Source organism: Dromiciops gliroides, chromosome 5 (assembly GCF_019393635.1).
Source record: "Dromiciops gliroides isolate mDroGli1 chromosome 5, mDroGli1.pri, whole genome shotgun sequence".
NCBI lineage: Eukaryota > Metazoa > Chordata > Mammalia > Microbiotheria > Microbiotheriidae > Dromiciops > Dromiciops gliroides.
The window spans coordinates 80,414,732-80,437,926 of record NC_057865.1 but is presented as its reverse complement, the minus strand read 5'-3'; the positions used below and the strand labels follow the sequence as shown (position 1 = coordinate 80,437,926).

Below are 23,195 nucleotides of genomic sequence, written 5' to 3'. Positions count from 1 at the left end.
CCCTATTTTATAACATTTTTAAGGGGACACATCCCTGAGTTGTGAGTAATTGACAGGTGAACTTCTGAAAGCAACTTTATTTATGAGCTAGGTAGACTGCTTGTATATTGATTTAACTCTAGTGCCTAGCTTCTTTGGGTAACTGAATGTGGGGGTTGCGAAAAATTTGGTAACAGGTAAGAGCTTATGTATACCTATTTTATATATACCCAGGGTCACATAAAAATTTCTGAGGCAAAAAAGCAGTAGTGAGTGGAAAAAGTTTAAGAAGCCCTGTTCTAGTGGAAGATTTGAGCTGTATTTTGTTGTACAGCCTTTAACTTTACCTCTTGCTTGGACTTTGTGTTTTCTCAATATGTTTTTAGGCTTGTGATAGACTTTTGACTCATCGAGTTGAAAGCAAAATGAAAGGAAATAAAGTGAATGAAGTGCTGAACAGATTGCATTTGGCAGTACCAAGCAAAAGAGATGATAAGGTAAGCTTATTTCTTTAAAGTAAGATTATCATGTTAGCTGTTGACTTGGATTTAGTAAATGATTATTGGTGTATGCGGTGATTTGGTAAATAATGTAAATTTTATAATTTCAGATCTGAAGGCCTGAGAAAGAGGTTCAAAAATTGACTTTGGGATTGTACTTGATACAGTAGAGGAGAAATTTATGAAAATATAGCAAGGAAATTTTTGGGGGGAGGGGTTCTTTTTTGTGTGTGAGGCAATTGGGGTTAAGTGACTTGCCCAGGGTCACACAGCTAGTATTAAGTGTATGAGGCCAGATTTGAACTCAGGTCCTCCTGACTCCAGGACTGGTGCTCTATCCACTGTACCACCTAGCTGCCCCAAGGAATTTCTTTAAAAAGATTTTATTCATATCTTTTGTTTTTAAATCACCTGGATTTCCCAATATATTCCCTTCTCTATGCAGCATGCCACCCCTTGTAACAAAAAATTTTTTTTTAAGATAGAAAAAAAGATTCCATAAAACCATACATATTAAACTTCTAAGTGTATCTTGGGTTTACCACCCATACTCCCCTCACCTCTGCAAGAAGCTTCACTTGTTTTGTTTTTGGGGGTGGAGGCAGCCTTGGTCATTATGTTTACACAGCATTTGGATTTTGTTTTGTGTTGGTTGTAGTTCTTATTTACATTCATTTACATAGTAGTGGTAGTAGGCCTCCACCAGTCACAGATGACCATGGATCAGAGCCTTGAAGAGCCACAGGCCACAGTGTGGCTGTGCAGTCCTATATGGGAGCCGCAGCTCCTGAGTGACTTATAACCGGTAACTGCCACATCCCATGGTTGTATCTGCCCCATGAGGAGTAGCTGGAGTGTTCTCTCCAGGGCGCTGGCCTGGGCAGATCAATATGGAAAACAAGCTGTGGCCCATGCAGCGGGTTTTCCCTCTCCACGACATTGGTGGATCCAAAGGAGAGGCAGAGCCAGTACAATTTGGCACCAGTGCCGCTGCAGGAGTTGCCAGAGGGATGTGATGTCCAACATCCAACTGCCTAAGGGACTCCACTCCTGATTTTTCCTCAGGGTTAACTCCCAAGCCTTTCCCATATACGGGTATAGCCGCAAGGCAGCAGAGGTTTAAAATCAGGGTTTCCTTCCCCCGGGCAGGTTGCCTGCCAAGGCTAACTAGCCCCACCTGCCTGGAGCGACTGGTTTTAAGGCACCAGTGACTCGCCTTCGCCCTTTCTCCTGTTAGTGGAAACAGTTCCGCCAGGAGAAGGCCAGGAATTGGGCTTCAGTTGTCAGAGGCTATTTGAGACGCACGCTATTGGAGCATTTTATAGAGAGTGGGAGCTTATCCCCACTCCCACCCCGGCATGACAAACCTTTGGCAAGTAGTAGGTAGTATAGTAGATAAGAATATTGGACTTGGAGTCTGAAAGACCCTAGTTTAAATCCTGCCTCAGATTCTTACTAGCTGTGGACTCTAGTCAGGTAACTTAATTTTACACACCATCTCAAGTTTTCTTATCTATAAAATGAAAATAATAGTAGCACCTACCTCACAGGATTGTTGTGAAGATCAAATGAGATAAGATATTAATGAGCTTTTCCATGAGAATGTGAGCTCCTTGAAGACAAGGACTGTCTTTTGTCTCTTTTCATATCACCCGTGGAGTAGCAAGGTGGATAGAGTGCTGGCCTTGGAGTCACTAGGACCTGGGTTCAAATTTGGCCTCAGTCACTTGCTGTGTGACACTGGACAAGTCACTTGACCCTGTTTGCTTCCGTTTCCTCATCTGTAAAATGAGCTAGAGAAGGAAATACCAAACCATTCCAGTATCTTTGCCAAGAAAATCCCAAGTAGGGTCACAGAATCAGACTCAATTACCAGTAACAAGAGCATATTCCTGGCATATAGAAGTCACCTAAAACTGTTTATTGACTGACCATATAAAGAATTTGCAAATCTTAAAAGTGTTGTAAACTGATAGCTATTATAGGTGTCTGTTTTATTTTTCTGGTTCTGCCTATTTTTACATCTTCCTCTGCTTCTTACTTTTTCATATTCATTGATTCTTTTTTTTTTTTTTTTTTTGATGAGGCAATTGGGGTTAAGTGACTTGCCCAGGGTCACACGGCTAGTAAGTGTCAAGTGTGGGGTTAAGTGACTTGCCCAGGGTCACACGGCTAGTAAGTGTCAAGTGTCCGAGGTCAGATTTGAACTCAGGTCCTCCTGAATCCAGGGCTGGTGCTCTATCCTCTGTGCCACTTAGCTGCCCCATATATTCATTGATTCTTATGGTGCAGTAATGTGTCATCACATTGCTGGAATTACAATTCCTCAAAACATTCTAAGTATAATCCTTCAAAATTATGTTTCCAGGAGAGGCCACCATTCATTCCTGAGGGTGTAGTAGCACGAAAGAAAAGAATGGAAGTTGATGCACCCAAAAAGAAAAGGGTACGTTTTGTTACATATTGTATAAAAAACTTTGTTGGTTTCATTAATGCAGAGACTATCATAGTGGTAGGCTTGAGGTTTTGATTTTAGCTTCTGGGACCATAACTAAAATTCTCTGCACTTAAAAGAGGAAAATAAGGCTGTTTATCAAGGCTGATTGTAAGAATTTGTCCTTTGTAGTCAACTTAGAAGACGATTGTATTTTCTCACTTTAGGAACGAGATCTTGAGTTGGAAATGGGAGACGATTACATTTTGGATCTTCAGAGTAAGTATAGTATACTTTGTAACAGAAGACATAATGCAAATGCTAAAAGGAATTTGAGTTACGCCTGACAAAGTAAAATTGTGAAATAGAATTTTGTAAAGGGAACCTTTTTTTGGCCTAAAATGGATAAAAACTAAAATATGAGGTGAAGTAGAGCATTTGAGGAAGCTCAGTTGGAAAGCCCTTATTCCAGGAGAATAGTTGAGGTCTTCTGAAGAGAAGAATGGCAATGGGGATGGGGGATGGTAGCATTTGACATGTTTAGGGGATTGAGAAAGAAAGCAGAAAAGGTTTGGAAAAGTTGTTTTTAGCATATTGGAGTCAGTAAGTCTTTGTTTCTCAGGATCATTTAGGACACATTGGAGGATTTGTAATTTTGTCCAGAAGTGCCTCTCAGTTAAGAAACTGAAGTAGAAAAATACAATGGATGGACTTGGAGTTGGGGGATTGGCAACGTAGATACGAGGGGAAAGGCAAGAGCCTGAGAAATGTTAGCATACCAGAGAGCACAGAGTTGAGTTCTTGCTTGTGGGGGCCTTTGTAGCTGGGTAGAGGCAGGCGAAAACAAATCAGGGAAGTGATAGACTGGGAGAATAGGGAAGGTCCAGAACCAAGATGTCTTGAAGAGCAAGAAGATAGATATTGAGTAGGAATGAGATCAGGCAGATAGATAGGAAATTGTCTGAAGGGAAATGTCTGACTAGGTCTTGGTACTTAGTTTTAAGTGATGGTATGTTTGATGCTTGCGGAGTGGAGATGGAATTAATGAGCATATTCAAGAGAATAATAGACAAAAGTTATAGGAAGATGAGGGAAGGTAGAAATAGGTGTTTCCCGCCCCTTAGATGAGGAAAGCTTGAGATTATGGTGAAATATGAACTGGAAACAAGTACTGAATATGCCACCTCATCCACCTTGCTTTGTGATTGGGATGGTTGGTCACTCTCCTTTAGGATTTCATGGGAAGTACTGTCAGGAGGAGAAGGGTTTCAGTAAGACAAGAAAGAAGGAGCACTAGTAGAAAAGGTGAGACCTCTCAGGGAGTTTGTTCACAATAGAAATAATCTCATTTTCATTAAAAATGCTAATCATAGACACTTGACATTTACTAGCTATGTGACCTTGGGCAAGTCACTTAACCCTCAAAATGCTAATCGTACTCATATTAAGCATCTACTTTTATGTAGTGGTGACAGTATTACAAAATTTTTTGGTGTTTTTTTTTTTCCCCTCCAAATTTTTCTCTAGAATATTGGGATCTAATGAATTCATCTGAAAAATATGATAAAATACCAGAAATCTGGGAAGGCCATAACATAGCTGATTATATTGATCCAGACATCATGGAGGTAAGCTTGTAACTTTCTGATGTGGCATGTTATATTCCCCTTGGTATTTCCTTATTTGATGGCAAATAAGATTCTCGGATATTTTAAAATTAGTTTAACAAAAGAAGTATCATGATGTAATGGAAAGACTTCTAAATTACTGTCTCCAGCATTTTAACTGTAAACAAGTGACTTAATTTCTTTCTGAGCTTTAATTTTCTTGTCTGTAAAATAGTAATAATTACAGTATTTTACACTGGTTTTTGTTTTGCTCTATATACTTTGCAGGATTAGTTTATCTTTCTAGAGAAGTTACCCTAAAGCTATGTCCACACGAGTACAGCAGTTTTGGCTGTGAATAGTCATTTTTTTCTGATCATTTGTAGTGTTATGAAAATTCATGCATAATAGAGATTAGTCCTACTCTCTGTTGCTCATAGTGCCATGTGAACTGGGTATAGGTGACTCAGATCCTCTGGTCTGATTGTGCTGTCTTAGTGTTGCTCTAGACTAAAAAAATTATTTTCCTTTTTTTAAGTATCATTTGAAATGTAAATTATCTTCATATCAAATTGGAAGAAGTAGAAAATATATTGAATTAAAGGGCTGTAATTCAGATCGATCTAATTGAAAGAAGTACTCCTCTGTTACAGTAGTTTAAAATGTCCATGGTAAAGCAGAGAGTATGAGCAGGAGCCATTCTGGTGATAAAAGGGGAAAGGAATTCCGAGCTTACTGATACTCTTATTGAAATAAATGATTTTCAGGAAATGTAAAAAAATAGGGGTAGTAACATTGTCTAATTATATTCTGGTAGAACTTTATGTAACTTGTATAAAAGAGGTGGAGGAGAGAGAGAGAGAGAGAGAGAGAGACTCTGTGTGTGTGTGTGTGTGTGTGTGTGTGTGTGTGTGTGTGTGTGGTCAAACACTTGGAATTCAGTTTCATCCTTTGAACATAGAGTATTCTGATTTGGCTGTTGTCATAAGCTTAGACTATAATGCATGGTCTTTGTGTTCTCTTAAATATTTACATATGGGAAGATGGTTCTGAAGCAAAATTTGCTGGCATTATTTTTGAATTTTAAATCTTAATTTCTGCAAATTTAATTTTTTGTTTGTCAAAGAAATTGAAAGAGTTAGAGAAGGAGGAAGAACTAAGAGAAGCTGCTGGGGAGTATGACAGTGAATCAGAAACTGAGGATGAGGAAATGATGGAAATCCACCAGTTGGCAAAACAAATTCGTGAGAAAAAGAAACTGAAAATTCTACAGTCCAAAGAGAAAGATGTATCAGGACCCAGAATGCCTCGCACTGCTAAAAAGGCAAGTCTTACTCAAATAAAAAGTATCTTGTTAGTGGATTGTCTTCTAACATTATAAAATACTTTTCTGTAGTGATGTGAGATTTCACAGTTTGTCTAGTATTTATGGTTGAGAATTGGCGATTTGTGTTAATAAGCTATGATATTTCATTGGTCTCTTTTATTTTCTGTGTTCTTTATAGCCAATCCTGTTACTTATTCTTCATTCCTTTAGATTTTTTTTGGTCTTTTACTGGATTCCAAAGTCACCCCTACAGTTTATTCTACATTTCACATAAATCACCTCCGAGAGTATAACATTTTTTTTCATCATCTGGAAGCATTCTTTAAGAAATAAGACAAACTTCTTAGTTTAAACTTTCTCACTTGGTGGCTTCATTAAGCTCCCTTGCTTTTAGTTATCATCATCATCTCTGTGCAGATGGCTTCCAGATCTTAATATTCTAGCCCTAGAGCTCTAGTTAAATGCTTACTGAATATTTCAAACTGGATGTTTGCTAGACATCTGAAATTCAACATGTTCAAACCAATTCCCCAAATGTTCCCTTCTGAATTGAATTTCCCCTATTGCAAGTAACACATTGTCCTCAACTTCTCTCCCTCATTCCACATTTCCTGTCAGTTGCCAAATCTTGCTGTTTTTACTGGTCCAGCACCTCTTGTATCACAGTCATTAATACAGTAGCCTCCTATTTTCTGTTATTTCCAGGATCAATTGTAAAAGCTGCTGTTTGGCACTTAAAACCCTTCTCAGTACAGTCCAAACTGAACTTTGTAGTCTTGTTATTTGTTGTTTTTATTATCACACTCTGGTCCAGGATGACCGTCTTTCTTGCTTGTCACCACACATGACAGACCTCCATCTCCTGTCTCTCCACTAGCCAGTGCCCTTGCCTGGAATGTCCTTCCTTTTTGCCTCTGCTTTCTAGAGCGCCATATTTCCTTTAGAATTCAGCTCTGGTGCTGCCTTCTATGTGAAGGCTTTCTTGATACACTAGGTTACAATCAGCCCTCCTCCACCCCTCAAAAATTACCTCCCGTTAATTTTTTGCATACTTGCATGCACTTACTGTCTCCCCTGATACAAAGGAAACTCCTTGAGGGCATAGATTGTTTGATTTTTTTTTTTTCTCATTGTACCCATAGCACTTAGCAGTGTCTAGAACCTGGTAGGTGCTTAGTAAAGATGTTTGTTGATTGATGGCTGATACATTTCACTCACTGAGGCGCGGCACAGATGGTCTCTTTCCAAAGGTCGCCTTTCGGTTTGGGTGAGTTTTTATAAGGAATATAGACTAAGCTTAGACTTAAGACGATTTGTATTGTGTTTCTACTTTCCTATCCTTCTAATCAACATCACCTTGTGACTACCATAACAATAAAAGGTCTATCTAGAAAACCAAAAGCTTCTTCCATTTACTAGTCTGAGAGATAAATTAAGGGAAAGGTTAAGTAGGGGAGATTTATGATCTAATATCCAATTTTAAATCTCACAGTTTAGCCTGATACATTTCACTCACTGAGGGCCAGTGGATGTTCTTTCACTGTCACCTCACTTAGGTTGGCTTTAACTTAATATAAACAGGGCAATTTTCCCTGACAATTTCCTGGAAGATGATGTCTAAGCTCTTTCTTTGATCATGGTTTTCAGGTATTCCAATTTTCAAATTCTCTCTCCTGGATCTATTTTCCAGGCCAGCTGTTTTTCCAAGGAGATATTTCATATTGACCTCTATTTTTTTATTCATTTGGATTTGTTTTGTTGTGTCTTGATTTCTCATAAAGTCATTAGCTTCTGTTTGCTCAATCCTAATTTTTAAGCAATGGTTTTCTTCAGAGAGCTTTTGCATCTCCTTTTCCATTTGGCCAATTTGGCTTTTCAAGCTGTTGACTTTTTTCATGACCCTCCTGCATCACTCTCATTTCTCTTTCCATTTTTTCCTCTACCTCTCTTACTTTATCTTCAAAGTCCTTTTTGAGCACCTCTGTGGCCCAAGACCAATTCATATTTTTCTTGGAAGCTTCAGATGTAGGAGTCCTGATGTTGCTATCCTCTTCTGAGGGTGCACCTCGATCTTCCTTGTTACTAAAGAAGCTTTCTATGGTCCTCACCTTTCTCTGCTCATCTTGCCTGTCTTTTACTTGACTTTTAGCTTGTTAAAGTGGGGCACTTTTTCCAGGCTGCATTGTCCCAAGCTTCAGGAGGTCCCAGGTGGTCTGATTTCAGGAGGGGCAGGTTCTTCACTCTCCTGGCCTGTTCCCTAGTCCATAGATAACCCCAGGCCAACTTGCTAATTAAGCAGCTGTTCTGTCTTTTCCAACCTGAAATATTTCCTTGGATAAAGAAAAGAGAATCAAAATAAGAATAGATGACATTGACTTGGTTTTCATCATTTGTTAGTGGGACTTAGCTGCCCTCTTTCTTCCTTGATCATCTTCTTGGTCCCTGGAACACTTGAAAGATGTCTCTTGGCAATCCCTGCCTTTCATTGCCAAACTCGACTCACTCTGACAGTTAGTGCCTCTGGTGCTTTTCTTAGAGGTCTGTGCCATTCTTTAGTTTTCTTTAGTGGGATGACACCTGTCCTGTTTCTGAGCACTCGAAGTTTCTTCTCCCAATATCTACCAGGCGTGTCGGACTCCCTTTCATCTTTCTTACACACTCTAAGATCGAGTTATCACTTAATCCTAAGGGTTGTTATGTCTGCTTTAGCAGCCAAGTTGTTATTGGTCAGAATCAGGTCCCGAATAGCAATCCTTCGTTACTTCCTGTACCTGTTGAGAAATGAAGTCATTCAGACAAGTAAAGAATCTGCTTTTAGCTGAGAAAGTGAGTACACACTACCACAGATGCAATTGAAGCTTCCTATTACTTGGGAATCAGGTTTATGATATGTTTCCCAAACCCCTGTCTGTATCTTCATAGTCAGGTGCCCCTTCATTTCATTTCATGGATTTCCTCTTACAAATTTATCTTCCTGATATGAAATGGTACTTCACCCCATATACTTTTTTTTTGCTGTCTTTCAGTCATGAATCATATTCTTCCAAATTTCCAATTTACTTAGCAGGTTGCATTTACCTCTTGTTGTGTGTTGTGGTAGAGCACTATTTTGGAAATTGGAAGGCCTGGTATAAAGATAAATGACAGATAAAAGTATCTGTCACTTATTATCATGTATATATTTTTGGGTAAATTGGCTAACTTCTTTGGGCCTCAGTTTCCTCAACTGTAAGTCTTTTTCTTTTCTGAAACCCCTGTCTTCAATTTACAACTGTGACAAAAATGCCAGTACTTCATGTTTATTGGCCATACTTTGTTTTCCTTTCTGCCATAACACTTGTCCCCATGTGAGTCCTCACAAGTGAATAGTTGTGGAAATGAGTAGTTCACAATTGTTATAAATGTTAGCTGTTTATAAGAAAGAGACATATAGAAGAACTAATTTCATCAATTGTTTTAAAAGAATGGTACATACTTTCCCCCCATTGACCTTGAGGAAATGTTCTGATTTGCAGAAATAGGTTAGCATTGTCTTCTGTGCTGTCCCCAAATTGATTTAAATATGCAACATGATGTCATTAATTACTTTATTTTCCAGGTTCAGCGGAAAACATTGGAGAACGAAATGCGCAGCCTTGGTATTGACATGGATGATAAAGATGATGTAAGCGTATGGGTGTTTTGGTTTATAGAGAGTGGGTAATATGTAATTATATGAAAAGCCAAGTATTGTTTTGAGTAATGTGAATGAGATATAGGTGTTTTCTTTCTTTCAATGGGAACAAAAAGAGAGGAAAATGATCTTCCGTTAGTCCCACAAAATTGATTTTAAATATAGAACCTCTTAAAGTATAGAACTCTTAAAAGATAATGCTAATTTGAGATTGCATCTTTTATTCACAGCTCATTGAATAAATTAAATGACTGGTTTTAAACATATTAATCACACTGCTGTTTTTCTTAGAGAATATAGGCCTAATTTAACAGTTTTCAGGGTCTGTTTACTCAAACAAATTTGAGGATCATATATATATACTAGAGATCTAGGAGAGCAAGGATTTCAGAAACCAATGTTTACAATTGTATGAAGACTTGTGCATTTTAGAACCTTCATTTTCCAGTGGCTATAGTTTAAACCTTTATATTATAATAAAAAGGTTTCCATATTTGTGTTATTAAAATTTTCTTTAAAAATATTCCATATTGCTGCTTCCGTGATATGACATTTTTCTGTGATTCTTAGCTCTTTGTGTTCATATTGAAATCTGCTCAGTAATACAAATTTCTGATTTCGTTGGTGTGGGTATTTCCTCCACCGGTGCAGATCATAGTGTCTCTTCCATGCTTTGTAGCTCCCCTTTGTTTCATCTTGGGGCTTAGCTAGCCCAGTTCCCAAGTGATAGTTGGAATACATTCCAGAGTGAAGTGAATAGAAGCAGGTCATCATATGTAGTAACAGCAATATTGTACAATGAACAACTGTGAATGACTTAGCTATTCTCAGCAATCCAATGATTGAAGACAATCCCAAAAGATTAAAGAACTGATAGAGTCTGAGTGCAAACCAAAGCATGCTATTTTTCACTCTCGTTTTCTTCTCTCCTTCCTTCTCTTCCTTCCTTCCTTCTTCCCTCCCTCCCTTCCTTTCTTTCTTTCCCCCTTTTGTTCAAGTTTTCTTTCACAAAATGACTAAAATGGAAATGTTTCACATGATTTCCTATGTATAACCTATATCAGATTACTATCCCATGGAAGGGGGAGGAGAGGGAAGTAAGGAGAGAATTTGGAACTCAACAATTTTAAAACAATGAATGTTAAAAATTGTTTTTGCATGTAATTGGGGAGGAAATAAAATATTATTTTTTGAAAAGAGGAAGATGGCAGGTATGAAAGAAAATAACTTTCTACCCCTAGCATAAAAGTTTGTCATTATTTCCTTTGCGAAATACTATTTCTTACTCTTACATCCTTCCCTCTAAAGACCTTAGTAAAAATGCATTCTTTAAATACTTAAATGCTATTCAGCTTACATTGCTCCTCACTCAATTTTTGTTAGCTATTTTAAATGGAAATTCTAAAATGTCCTCGTTCTATAGGTGAGGCATCTTAATGTTAGAAAAAGAACATGAGTTCTAGACCCAGAGGACCTGGTTTCAAATTCCAGTTTTGCTTGGGCCTTTAAGTCATTTAACAACTCTGGCTTAATTTTTTTTCACATGTAAGATGAGGTTGACCTACAACCCACAGCCTTTAAATCTATGATCCCCGATCTTAAGGTGTTCTAAGCTTTGCAGAGAGATGCTTATTAATTAATTTTCACAATTGTTTTGAGACCTATGTTATAACTTCCCTGTTTCTGCTGATACTATTCTCCCATGGGGCTTTCCTAGAAATCCAGCTGCTTTGTGCCTCACTGACACCTGAAATTACCGTTTTTATTTGTTATTTGTTATGTACATATACATACATATTATTTTCCTGATACAGTACAAGGGACCTGAGGACAGGGACTCATTCTTTTTTGGTTTGTGCATGCCCAATGCCTGGCATATAGTAATAAACAGTAACAATAATGCTCATCACAACAACAACAATCATAGCTAGTATTTACATAGCATTTGAAGGTTTTCAATATGCTTTATATAGGTTATCTCACTAGGTCCTCACAACAACATGAGGTAGGTGATATCCTTTTTTGATAGACGAGGAAACTGAAGTTGAGACCTGTTAAGTAACTTGCAAACAAGCCTCGGATTCCCCTCTAAATTCAACACTCTCTTCACTGTGGCATCAGGCTGTACTTAGTAGGTACTTAAGAAATGCTTGTTGGTTATGTTATGGTTTTTTTTTTGAGGGGCAATGAGGGTTAAGTCACTTGCCCAGGGTCACACAGCTAGTAAGTGTCAAGTGCCTGAAGCCAGATTTGAACTCAGGTCCTCCTGAATCCAGGGCCAGTGTTCTATCCACTGTACCACCTAGTTGCCCCCATGTTATATGGTTTTGCTGAACAATAGTGACTTACTCTGTTTTAGTTTGGTAGGCTTCTTAGTGTACAATCAAATGGTTAGAAAACCAGAATCAGAATTTAAGTGTGAGTCTTCTGCCATTTATATTATAAGCTTCTTGGGGGAAGGGGCCCTTCCCCACCCCCTTCTTTTTGTATGCTTAGCACTTAGCACAGTGCCTGGCACATACAGGTGCTTAATAAATGTTTATTGATTGATTAACTCAAATCCTCTGTGTTGGGAAAGTCATAAAGGAAATTGATAAATACTTAAAATACCATTTGTTTTCCTTACTGCTGCAGAGATAAGTGTAGATCAGATCACGTATTGGGGGTATGCAAAGCATTAATCTGAAGAAATAAATAGATTAAATATATTTTTAAGGTTCATTTTGTAATTTATTGGTATTGGAGTTTGAATTCTCTTAGAATATCACATGCAAGTCTTAGGATTAAATTTATTTAATCAGTTTTTTTCTCAAAAGATCCTTTTAACAACCATTTTTTCCTCCAATTGGAAGTAATGCGGAAATAAACTAAAACACATTAGCATTTCATTTTGAAGATATTCTGCAAGCCTTAATAATATGTACAGTCACAAATTTAGTGCTGCTGCATGTTTTGCCTTCTTTTGGTTTAATTTTAAAGTTTTCTTCAAACTTCAAGTTTAAACTCGAAGTTTTCTTTTACTTTAGAACAAAATTGGGACAATTGTAGTACTTGAGACTTAAATATCTTTGTGATGGCAAAAAATCTAATTAATCTGAATATCACTTGGTCTTATTATACTTAATTACTGTTAGTATTGACTGCTAGGCTCTTTCTGGAGGAGCCTGCTTCAAGGACCTACTATGAGCAGACAAGGAAGGAAGCTTGTGTTGCAGATTTTAAAGTTGTGTAGTGGAAATCAAATAAGGTTGGATTACTTGGTTCTTGTGTGACCTGGGGCAGTCAGTTTTATCCTCTGTAAAATAGGACGTTGGAGTAAGATAGTTTTAAGGTCCTCTTAACCCTTACTGCCCCCCCCCCCAAAAAGTATAGACACACACACTAGTCTCTATCCAGTGCCTGACCCACAACATACATATCCTCAAGAATTACTTGGGTTATGATTGTTTTTTGAATGAATAGTCTCAAAGAACTCAACCTAAGCTCCAAAAGTATCCCTTAGTGTTTGAGTCAAAACCTCAGCTTCAATTTTAATGGGTGTTCCTATACTTAAAAGTATATGCATTCGTTTCTCATATGTGTGAGGTGAAAACTTCATTCCAATCAGAGTCCTGTGATCTTATATCACTGGAATGATTTAGCTCACATAAAAGAGAATCTTGGGTAGCTAGGTAGTGCAGTGGATAGAGCACCAGCCCTGGATTCAGGAGGACCTGAGTTCAAATCCGGCCTCAGACACTGGACACTTACTAGCTGTGTGACCCTGGGCAAGTCACTTAATACCCATTGCCCTGCAAAAAAAAAATAGAGGGAGAGAGAATCTTGAAGTAAAGGAAATAATGTATAAAAATTTTAGTTAAGAGTGGGTTCTTCTCAAAATTACCAGAAAAGGCCTGGGCTTAGTTATATAATAGTTACCTGTTGCATGGAAAAGTATTTGAAACATTTATTTAATAATTGACCAAGTATGGGTATGTGGGTGGTTTTTTTTAGTTGTTGTTGTTCTTCTGTCATCAACTTTAATATGTGGTTTTAGAAATGCATTTTCCTCCATGGTTATTGAAGAAAGATTTATGGTTTGGATTATGCCTGGGTATATGTAATTCTAAACTGTCTTTTGGTTTTTATAAATTTCAGAGCCACTATGCCACCCAGGCAAGAAGATCTCGGAGCGTTACTAGGAAACGCAAACGTGAAGAGTCTGTTCCTCCCACTTCTAAAAGCCGAAGTCGCAGTTGCTCACGCACACCTCGTGATGTTTCTGGTCTCAGAGATGCCAAGGTGGGTGTCATTTATTAAAGTCGTATTGATGTCTTGTTTTATACTATAGTTCTTTCTTGATATACATCCATCACCATTGAATCCTCTCTTTTAATGAAGAAAAATAGTTAAGTAAATCCCCACTACTGTCACAACTGCTGTGGCTGACATTATATGCCACAGTCCATAATTGTAGTCTCCCATCTCTCTACTGAAGGAAGAGGTATGTGTTTCATCATCTGTTCCCAGGTTAGTGTTTGGGAATTATAATTAGAGTTCTTTCTTGTCTTTTTATTCTATATTTTAAAAATTGTAGGTGTGATAAATAACAGTTATTAAAACATAGATAAGATACATTTCATTATAAATAATGATTGTGTCTTCTATGGAAGAAACCTAATCCAAATCTTTAGATCTAGCAGACAGTAAACTGGCAAAGCTTTTTGATGCAGTGGAAAGAGAATTAACTTTTTCTACGTGACTTGAACAAGTCACTGTCAAGGGCCTTCAGTATAGGGTTGAAGAAATCAGGCGCGTTTAATGTACAAAAGAGAAAACTTGGGCAGTGTGGGAGTGACAGTAGCCTTTTCTGAAGGGCTGTCATGTGGAAGAGGGCCCCAGCAGGGCTGATCCAGATGAAGTGGATGGAAGTTGTAAATTTGGACTCAATGTCAGGAAAAACTTTTAGATTAGACAATTAGATTTGTCCCAAAGTGGAATAAGCTGTCCAGAAAGATGGCAAAATTTCCTTCCCACCTTCATGCCAAGGGAACATCCTCCTGGAGAAGGTGAAATCTGAACTGAGTCTTGAAGAAAGCAGCGGGGTGGGCCCAGCTAGTGCAGACACTCTGGCCTGGGAGATGAGGTGTTCTGTGAAAAATTGCTGGCAAACCAGTGTTACTAGGAGTCTATAGAGCTCATGGAGGCGATTGGAAATGTAGGAAGGGGACTGGGTTTTGAGGAACTTTAAATGACATACAGAAGACTTTATATTTGCTATTGAAGCCACTGGAGTTTATGAGGGGAGGAAGGGAGTGACTTGAGAAAATCCTTTTGGCACCAAAGTGGAGCATGGATTGGAGTAGAGAGAGACTTGAGGCAGAGGGATCAATTAGAATACTCTAGCAGTGGTGCAGGTTAGAGGTGATGAAGGGTTATGGCTGATTGAGTGGGAAGAAAGCATTTGCTGTAAGAGTGATGAAGCTAGAAACCACAGACTTGGATGATGCATTGAATGGAGATGTGGGTTGAGTGAATTGAGGACACCACCAGTGTACAACAAAGTAAATATAGGGAAGGTTTGGGGCAGTACAGGGCAAGTGTTTTGTTTGTTTGTTTTTTTAGTGAGGCAGTTGGGGTTAAGTGACTTGCCCAGGGTCACATAGCTAGTAAGTGTTAAGCGTCTGAGGCCGGATTTGAACTCAGGTCCTCTTGACTCCAGGGCCAGTGTTCTATCCACTGCGCCACCTAGCTGCCCCCAGGGCAAGTGTTTTGGACCAAGCATGGAATTATTCACTTCACAGACCCAGCTTTAATTGAAGACTTACAGGTCTTGCATGTAATATTATGGGCTCTGAACAATCTTGTGATCCAAGCAAAAAGATCTCAGTGTAAATGTTGACTGTTCCCTGAGACATGAGTTGGTTGTTGTGTAGCTGCATCTTAAAAGGCAAGATTTGAGGCTTCTTGGGTTTAGTAATTGGAATAAAAGAGTATAATTTAAGTTCTGTGCACAGCACTATAGAATACAATATGAAATTCCGGTAGCTGCGCCATAGGTGAATCATCATAGATTGAGAAAATATAAAGAGAAAGACAGCTGAAATTTAAATGGCAGGTCTTGAGGTGGGGAAGAAAGCTTCTGTTGTCCTTCTTCCTGTGTTCTACCCTATCTTTATTGCTTTCAGTAGAAAGACTATCAGAGGGTGGAAGAGGAGGAATCGTGTTAATACTGATCCGGAACTGAGAGATTGTTTCATCCTTCCTACTCTCCCCTTATATTTTACAGATATTGCTCATGGAGTAAATACCTTATTCATGAACACAGACCAGTCACTAGCAGTCAGAAACCACCTCCCCCACCCCTTCTCCCCTCCTTTTCCTAGACAGTAGAATGTGAGCTTCTTGAAAACAGGGACTGTAATTTTAAAATCTTTGTTTTTCTAATTTCTTGCACAGAGCAGGTGTTTATTGAATTAAAAAGGAAAAAAAGAATGTACATCAATTTCGGGGGAGTTTTCTCTTGCAAAGAGAGGAAGACTGATGTACCCTTGTACCATTTAATGGATTCTGTCCGATGTTTGACATTACTCTGAAATTTTTCCTGTATATCAAAGGCTAAATTATGTCTTAGTTTGGAATATCCTAAAATATATTATATTTTCTTAATAGATGGTGAAGAAAGCTAAAACCATTATGAAGAAGGCTCAGAAGAAGATGAATCGCTTGGGGAGAAAGGGAGAAGCAGATAGACATGTGTTTGATATGAAACCAAAGCATTTATTGTCTGGCAAGAGGAAATCTGGTACAAAAGACAGAAGATAAAAATGCCCTATTGAATTTAAACTGTTGTCTTTTTTTAAAAAATTAAGTGTGACATCTTAGAGCTGGAATATTGGTTTGAAAATTGAGAAGCAACTCAAGCAGCATGCATATACTGAATAAACACCACCATAAATATGGTGGATCTCTTACTATTCTTGGGAGTAGTACATCTGTAGACCTTTAATGATTCTGTTGATTTTCAACAGAGAAGAACCCTAACTATTTGCTCTGGAGGTTGTATACTAATGTTTCTCTTTGAACGTAAATATCTCTACCTGGTGGATTTGGGTATTGCTTCGAGAGCCCTGTAAACCCATGGTAATTTCAGATATGGGGAAAAGCATATAATCTGTAAGAAGAGTACTTAGGGGTGATTAAAATGTCAGAACTCTGGCTCAGAGACTTTTTGTATCACTTGTGCAATTATCCTTCCATACAGTTAATCTGTTAAATGTAACCATTAATGTAAAGTAAGTTCTTTGCATATGAAAATTTGTTTTTTATGAAACAAATGCAGTTATGCCAGGGAAAAGGAAATTGAATGGCTGACATATTTTTAAACCAAACTGAATTTTGGTTGGTTTTAAATAAAACTTGGGATATTTTTTAAATCTAAAGTTGTTTTTGATGTCAGAAAATTTTTGATTTCTTTTTAATCTACTGTCACAAATGAATGAAAAGATGTTCAGTCTGTTAGAATATATATGTAGCTGGAGGAAAAAAAATTTGGCAACAGTAAAAGGTTATGTTTTCCCATTTAATATACCTATGTACCCAGGGTCATGTAAAAATTTCTCAGGTGAAAAGGAGTTGGAAGTGGAAAAAGTTTAAGAAGTCCTGCTCTAGGAAGACCTTCCATCTCTCTGCCCTCTGCATTTTCACTGTCTGACCCTCATCCCTGGAATACTCTTTCTCCTCATAACTACCTCCTGACTTCTCCGGGTTCTTTTAGGTGTCAGCCAAAATCTCACTTTCCATAAGAGCTCTTTCCCAGTTTCTCCCATTCCCTTTAAGATTACCTCTAGTTAACCCTGTATATGTGTCGTGTGTGGAGAGGGATATTTGCATATTGTCTCCACTAGAATGTGAGCTTGAGGGGAGGAAGGAAAAGAGGGAGGGAGGGAGGGAGGAAGGAAAAGAAAGAAGGAAGCAAGGAGATTTATATCGCATTTATATCGCACCTAGTGCATAGCCAGGCACTGTGCCAAGCACTTTACAAATATAATTTGATCATCACAACCACCCTGAGAGATATGTACTATTATTTAGTTATTTATTTGTTTGTTATTCATTCATTTTATTATTCTCGTTTTGCAGTTGAGGAAATAGATCAAGTGACTTTCCCAGGGTCATATAGCCAGTAAGTTTCTGAGGCTGAATTTTAACTCGGGTCTTCTTGACTACAAGTCTAGTGTTATACATAACTTGACCAGCTATAAAGCACTTAATATGTACCAGGTACTATAAAGTGCACTATAAGGAAATTTTTTAATTCTCATTTAATCCCTTATAATAGCTCGCTCATCTTTACCTTTTTATGTTTCTCTTGACATCTTCATTTGCACTTCAACGTTTTTTACACAGTTCTAGTCTTTTCACCATGAAAAATCTTCTATTTCATTAAAGATCCATTTTCTCCCCTGTAGGATTATAATCAATTCTTCTGAGTAAGTTATTCTTGGTGGTAAGTCTATATCCTTTACCATTTGGACTATAGTTTTGTAAGCTCTCCTTTTCTTGAGAAGGGAGGCTGCTCAATTTTGAATGATTATGACAATGTCTCCTTGATAGAGTATTCAAAGTGGCTTGATATACATAAGGGTATATACAGTCCCATTAATACCGTGCATTGAAGTTCTTCCAATCTGTATTGGGTTCATTTCTACTAAAATTAATGTTCTGACATAACTTTTCTTACTCTCTGAATATTCCCATCCCATACAATTGTATTAATTATACACCATTACATTATAGTGTTGAAAAAGGACAATTTACATAAAATAGAAACAGGATAAAATTGGAGAAATACCTTAGCAACAAACACTCAGTCTAAATGTCCATTTCTCAATGCAATCCACCCCACAGCCCACAAATGACTGAGAATACAAGACCATGGTCTCCATTCCAGAGCTGCTATATTTACAAAGCATTCAATCTAATGGATCAGGGAAATGGAGTGTGGTTCTACTTTTCCTTTGACATCATCAGCACAATAAAAGATTAGTATGGGTGGCAGTCCATCTCCTTTGGGTGTGTAGGCATCTTAATGCTACACCTAAATAATGGTGGAGATCAGTGTTGATTCCCTCAATGTGAGTGTGTTAGGAAATCTAATCCGTATCTTGGCATCTTGGCAGACCTTTTGCCTTTGCTGCTTCAATGTGAAAAAATATGATGCTGAAGAAGGTGATGAGAAAAATGTTAATGTTGGCAAACCTCATTGGGGTAAGGTGTGGCATCAGGGTAATCTCCCATGATCTCCTTTCTAAGCTATTTTCAGAAATTTCTTCAGAGACATCCATCCATGATACCCTTAGGACAGGATATTCAGGACATGATTTTTCCATGAATGAACAAAGCATTGTGGGAACATGGCAGTCTGGGGAGAGGCTAGATAGCTTCTTACAAAGGGATGTTGAAGTGTGGTGTGGTGGGGTAGGGTGCTCAGTTGGATCAACTTGAACGTGTACACATAGACTTGTCTTAGAGCTCTAACTGGCTCAAGAAAGTACTCAAAAAATCCAGGGTTCTCTGCTTTTACTCTCTAGCTCCAGAGGCTATAAAGGGAAGGGGAGTGTGGGATTTAACAACATTCACTCTTGTTCAGCCCGCCATGCCTCCGCAGGGTACATGTTGATTCCATGAATTTTACATTTATCCTATAAGATTTCAGCTGGTTGGATTTTGCCCATTGTGCAAACGTCATCTTTTTTGGATCCTGATTAGGACCATCTACTAACATCTCTCTATTTCCGTGTAACCTTAAGTAAAACGAGTGTTCTTAACACGACTCCTTCCTTGTCCCCAGAAAAAAATAAAAATAAGACAAAACACAAAAACCATCTAATGTGTATCAACAGCTTTGTTTAATCCATGAATTTCACAAGAATCTCATGTATTCTTTCATCCAAGTTACTGATTTAAAAAAAAAATAGTTGATTAGCAGAGTCCAGGACGCATCACTGGGGCATTCTACCAGAGATTCATACATTCTGACATCACTTCATTAATCACTGCTCTTTGAGTTCAGTTGTCCAACAGTCTCTTGTTTTGCTTTATTTTTTTTTTTTTTGAAATGTCGATAGTATTTTTTTTTCCAATTACAGGTAAAGATAGTTATCAACATTCATTTTTATAAGACTTTGAATTCCAAATCTTCCTCCCTCTCCTCTCCCTCCTCCCCCTCCCAAGACAGGAAGCGGTCTGATATAGGTTATGCATGTGTTTTGCCTTATTTTTATTTTTTGCAGGGGACAAGGAAGGGGTCATGTTGATAACACTCGTTTTATTGAAGGTTACATAGAAATAGAAAGATGTTAGTAGATGGTCCTAAGCAGCCAGCAGCCACTCCCCATGGCTTCGTCTGCCCTAAGACTCTCCTGGATCCTATGGGTTCAATGGGCATTTAGCAAATGTTGAAACAACCGTATCCCATTACCCACCTACCCCTGTCCACCCAGTCAATCAGTTCAACATTTACTAAGTACTATATATCTGGCAATATGCTAAGTACTAAGGATACAAAGAAAGGAAAAAGACCACCTCTGCCCACAAGCAAATGTGGGAGGCTATGGAAATATCTATATATATTCCTATTTATCATATGTATGTTTATCACACATGTGAATATGTATGTGTATATATATACATACACATATATATGTATATATGATTGGAAATAATCAACAGAGGGGAAGGCAGGAGAATTAGGAGGGACTGGGAAAAGTTTCCAGTAGAAGATGGGATTTTAGCTGGGACTTGAAAGAAGTCAGGAGGCAGAGATAAAGAGAAAGAACATTCCACATATGGCAAACAGCCAGAGAAAAATTCTCTGAGGAGGGAGATGAAGTGTCTTTCATGCAATAGCAAGGCCTGCATCATAGGATTGAAACGTACATGGTGTCGTATAAGGTAGAAGCAGAATGGAAAGACGGGAGGTCGGAAGCCAGGTCATTAAGTGCTTTGAACTCTAAACAGAAAATTCTATGACTGATCCTGGAGGTAACAGGGAGCCACTGTAATTTACTGCACTGCATAGGGGAAGTAACATAGAAGTATGCTTGAAAAATTACTTTGACAGTTGAGTAGGAGCATAGACGGGAGTTGGAAGAGACTTGTGGCAGGCAGACCAACTGACAAGACAAATGGTTTGCTGAATCTCAGGTACATTGTCTATGGCATTCTGCCAATCTACTCATTCCTGTAATTCTGTCAGAATATGAAATGAGTTTAGCTTGGCATGTCTTTTTGGTTGAACATGCTATGCTGGCTTTTAGTCATCAGTGCTTCTCATTCCAAGTTCTCCCAACCCATACCTTTAATAATATATTCTAGAAATTTATTATTTAAATTCATAAAATTAAGCTTGTTGGACTATTCTTTGAAGTATATACCTTCTTCCCAAAGGGGGAAAAAACCCCAGAATAACATTGAGACCCCTCTGCAGTATTTTGATACCACTTCCAGTTTTGACACTTCAAAATATCTTGATGGATGCTCAGTAAACACATCTATTACTACTTTCAGCATCCTGGATTTTAGTCACCTTCAATGAGAAGTGATGTCATGAAGGAAGTTCTTCCCCCACCATCTTGGGAAACTGGCATAGTACTGACTCAGAAACTCCCAACATCTCCAATTCATGAGGTTATTACCAAGGCTCAAAACCTCCATTTTCCAGGATTGCTTCCAATGGCCTGGTCTTAGGGAAGGGAAGATAGAAGAACAGAAGAAGCAGCCAGGGTGTGAAGTCGAGTCTCAGGATTGCATAGGAAGCCCATATTCAGTTGCCATGTGTTCAGAGACACCATGATTGCTGGGGAGAAACCCTTTGCTTCCATTACTGGAAGGTAAAGAAAGAGCCAGTAGAGTACCCAAAACAACACACTCAAAAGAAAGACTATTTCTTTTCCAGCTCTTAGAGTCTACCAGGGAGGTGACTTTCTCTGGCTCAGCTGACCTTCATCTTTGAACCCCTGGTCACATGGGAATCAATTTTTGCTCTGTCATCATAGCAAAGTGATGTCCATCCCTATGGAGCCAAGAGCACACACTTCAGGAGATCACCAATGTTTTAAATATACTTATGTTTAATTTGTCCAACCACACGTGATTTTAGCACCGACTGTTCTAATCAACTCGGAAAATAGGGCCTTTGTGAATTCGGTTCACCTTGTTAATACTCAGTCTAGCACTTGGAACACCACTGTCCTTTAATAAATACCAAAAATCAAGAAATATGATGATGACAATCAACAATCAATACACATTTATTAAGCACCTACTATGTGCCAAGCACTAGAGATACAAAAAGAGGCAAAAACCAGTCAAATAAGCAAGAGGGCATTTTAAAATTTAGTCTCAATATAATATACTTGAACAGATTTGGAATTTATATAATGAAAATTTTCAATGTCCATTAATTTTTCAACAGTAGCTAATTGACTAAAGTTGTCAAGAAAAATAGTTGTTCTGTCATGTCCAGCACATGACCCTGTGAACCACAGTACACTAATACTATCTATGGAATTTTCTTGGCAAAGATTCTGGAGAGGTTTGTCATTTCCTTCTCTAGTGGATTAAGGGGGAAAAGAGGTCAAGTGACTTGTGAAGGGTCACAGAGCTAGTGTCTGAGGCCAGTCTTTCTGACTCTAGACCTACAACTCTATCAATTGAGCCACCTAGCTGCCTCAAAGAAAAACAATACTGAAAAGAATAACTTGCTTCTCTTTTCCAATATTGCTAAACATTTATTATGTTTATTAGAATAAACATTTTTAAAAATAAAAGCATTTTACTATTTTCCAGTTACATGTAAAGATAGCCTTCAGCATTTGTTTACATAAGATTTCCAATTTCAGATTTTTCTCCCTCCCTCCCCTCCCTTTCCCCCTCCTCCAGACAGCAGGCAATCTGATATAGGTTTTATATATATACACATACACACATATACATATACATATATATATATATATATACACACACACACATACATACATATACATATACATAACAACATTAAACATTTCTGCATCAGTCATGCTATAAGAGAAGAATCAGAGCAATAAGGAAAAACCTCAAAATAGAAAACAGCACCAAAAACAAAAGAAATAGTATGGTTCAATCAGCATCCATATTCCACAGTTTTTGTTTTTTTGGATTTGGAGAGCCTTTTCCATCATGAGTCCCCTGGAACTTTCTTGTACCATTGTATTGGTGAGAAGGATTCAGTCTATCACAGTTGATCAACACATAATGTTGATACTGTGTATAATTTTCTTCTGGTTCTGCTCATCTCACTCATCATCAGTTCATACAAGTCCTTCCAGGTTTCTCTGAACTCCTCCTGCTCATTGTTTCTTGCAATACGATACATTCATATACCACAACTTGTTCAGCCATTCCCCAACTGATGGGCACCACCTCAATTTCCAATTCCTTGCCACCACAAAAAAGAGCAGCCATAAATATTTTTGAACATGTGGGTTGTTTTCCCTTTTCTATGATCTCCTTGGGAAAAAGACCCAAAAGTGGTATTGCTGGGTCGAAGGGTATGCACAGCTTTATAGCCCTTTGGGCATAATTCCAAATTGCTATCCAGAATGGTTGGATCAGTTCACAGTTCCACCAACAATGCATTAGTGTTCCAATT

At 38.1% G+C, this 23,195-nt stretch overlaps 1 protein-coding gene across 1 annotated transcript in view; it reads left to right on the top strand.

Annotated features, from left to right (window-relative positions):
• Positions 1 to 16,941, top strand: part of GTPBP4 (GTP binding protein 4) — a 31,713-nt gene extending 14,772 nt beyond the window's left edge. The window contains exons 10-17 of the mRNA XM_043968857.1: positions 366 to 476; positions 2,848 to 2,925; positions 3,141 to 3,192; positions 4,441 to 4,541; positions 5,647 to 5,844; positions 9,446 to 9,511; positions 13,658 to 13,801; positions 16,172 to 16,941. Of these exons, the coding sequence (XP_043824792.1) occupies positions 366 to 476; positions 2,848 to 2,925; positions 3,141 to 3,192; positions 4,441 to 4,541; positions 5,647 to 5,844; positions 9,446 to 9,511; positions 13,658 to 13,801; positions 16,172 to 16,324 (903 nt within the window). The 3' untranslated portion in view covers positions 16,325 to 16,941. The remainder of the gene's footprint in view (positions 1 to 365; positions 477 to 2,847; positions 2,926 to 3,140; positions 3,193 to 4,440; positions 4,542 to 5,646; positions 5,845 to 9,445; positions 9,512 to 13,657; positions 13,802 to 16,171) is intronic.
• Positions 16,942 to 23,195: the final 6,254 nt, after the last annotated feature.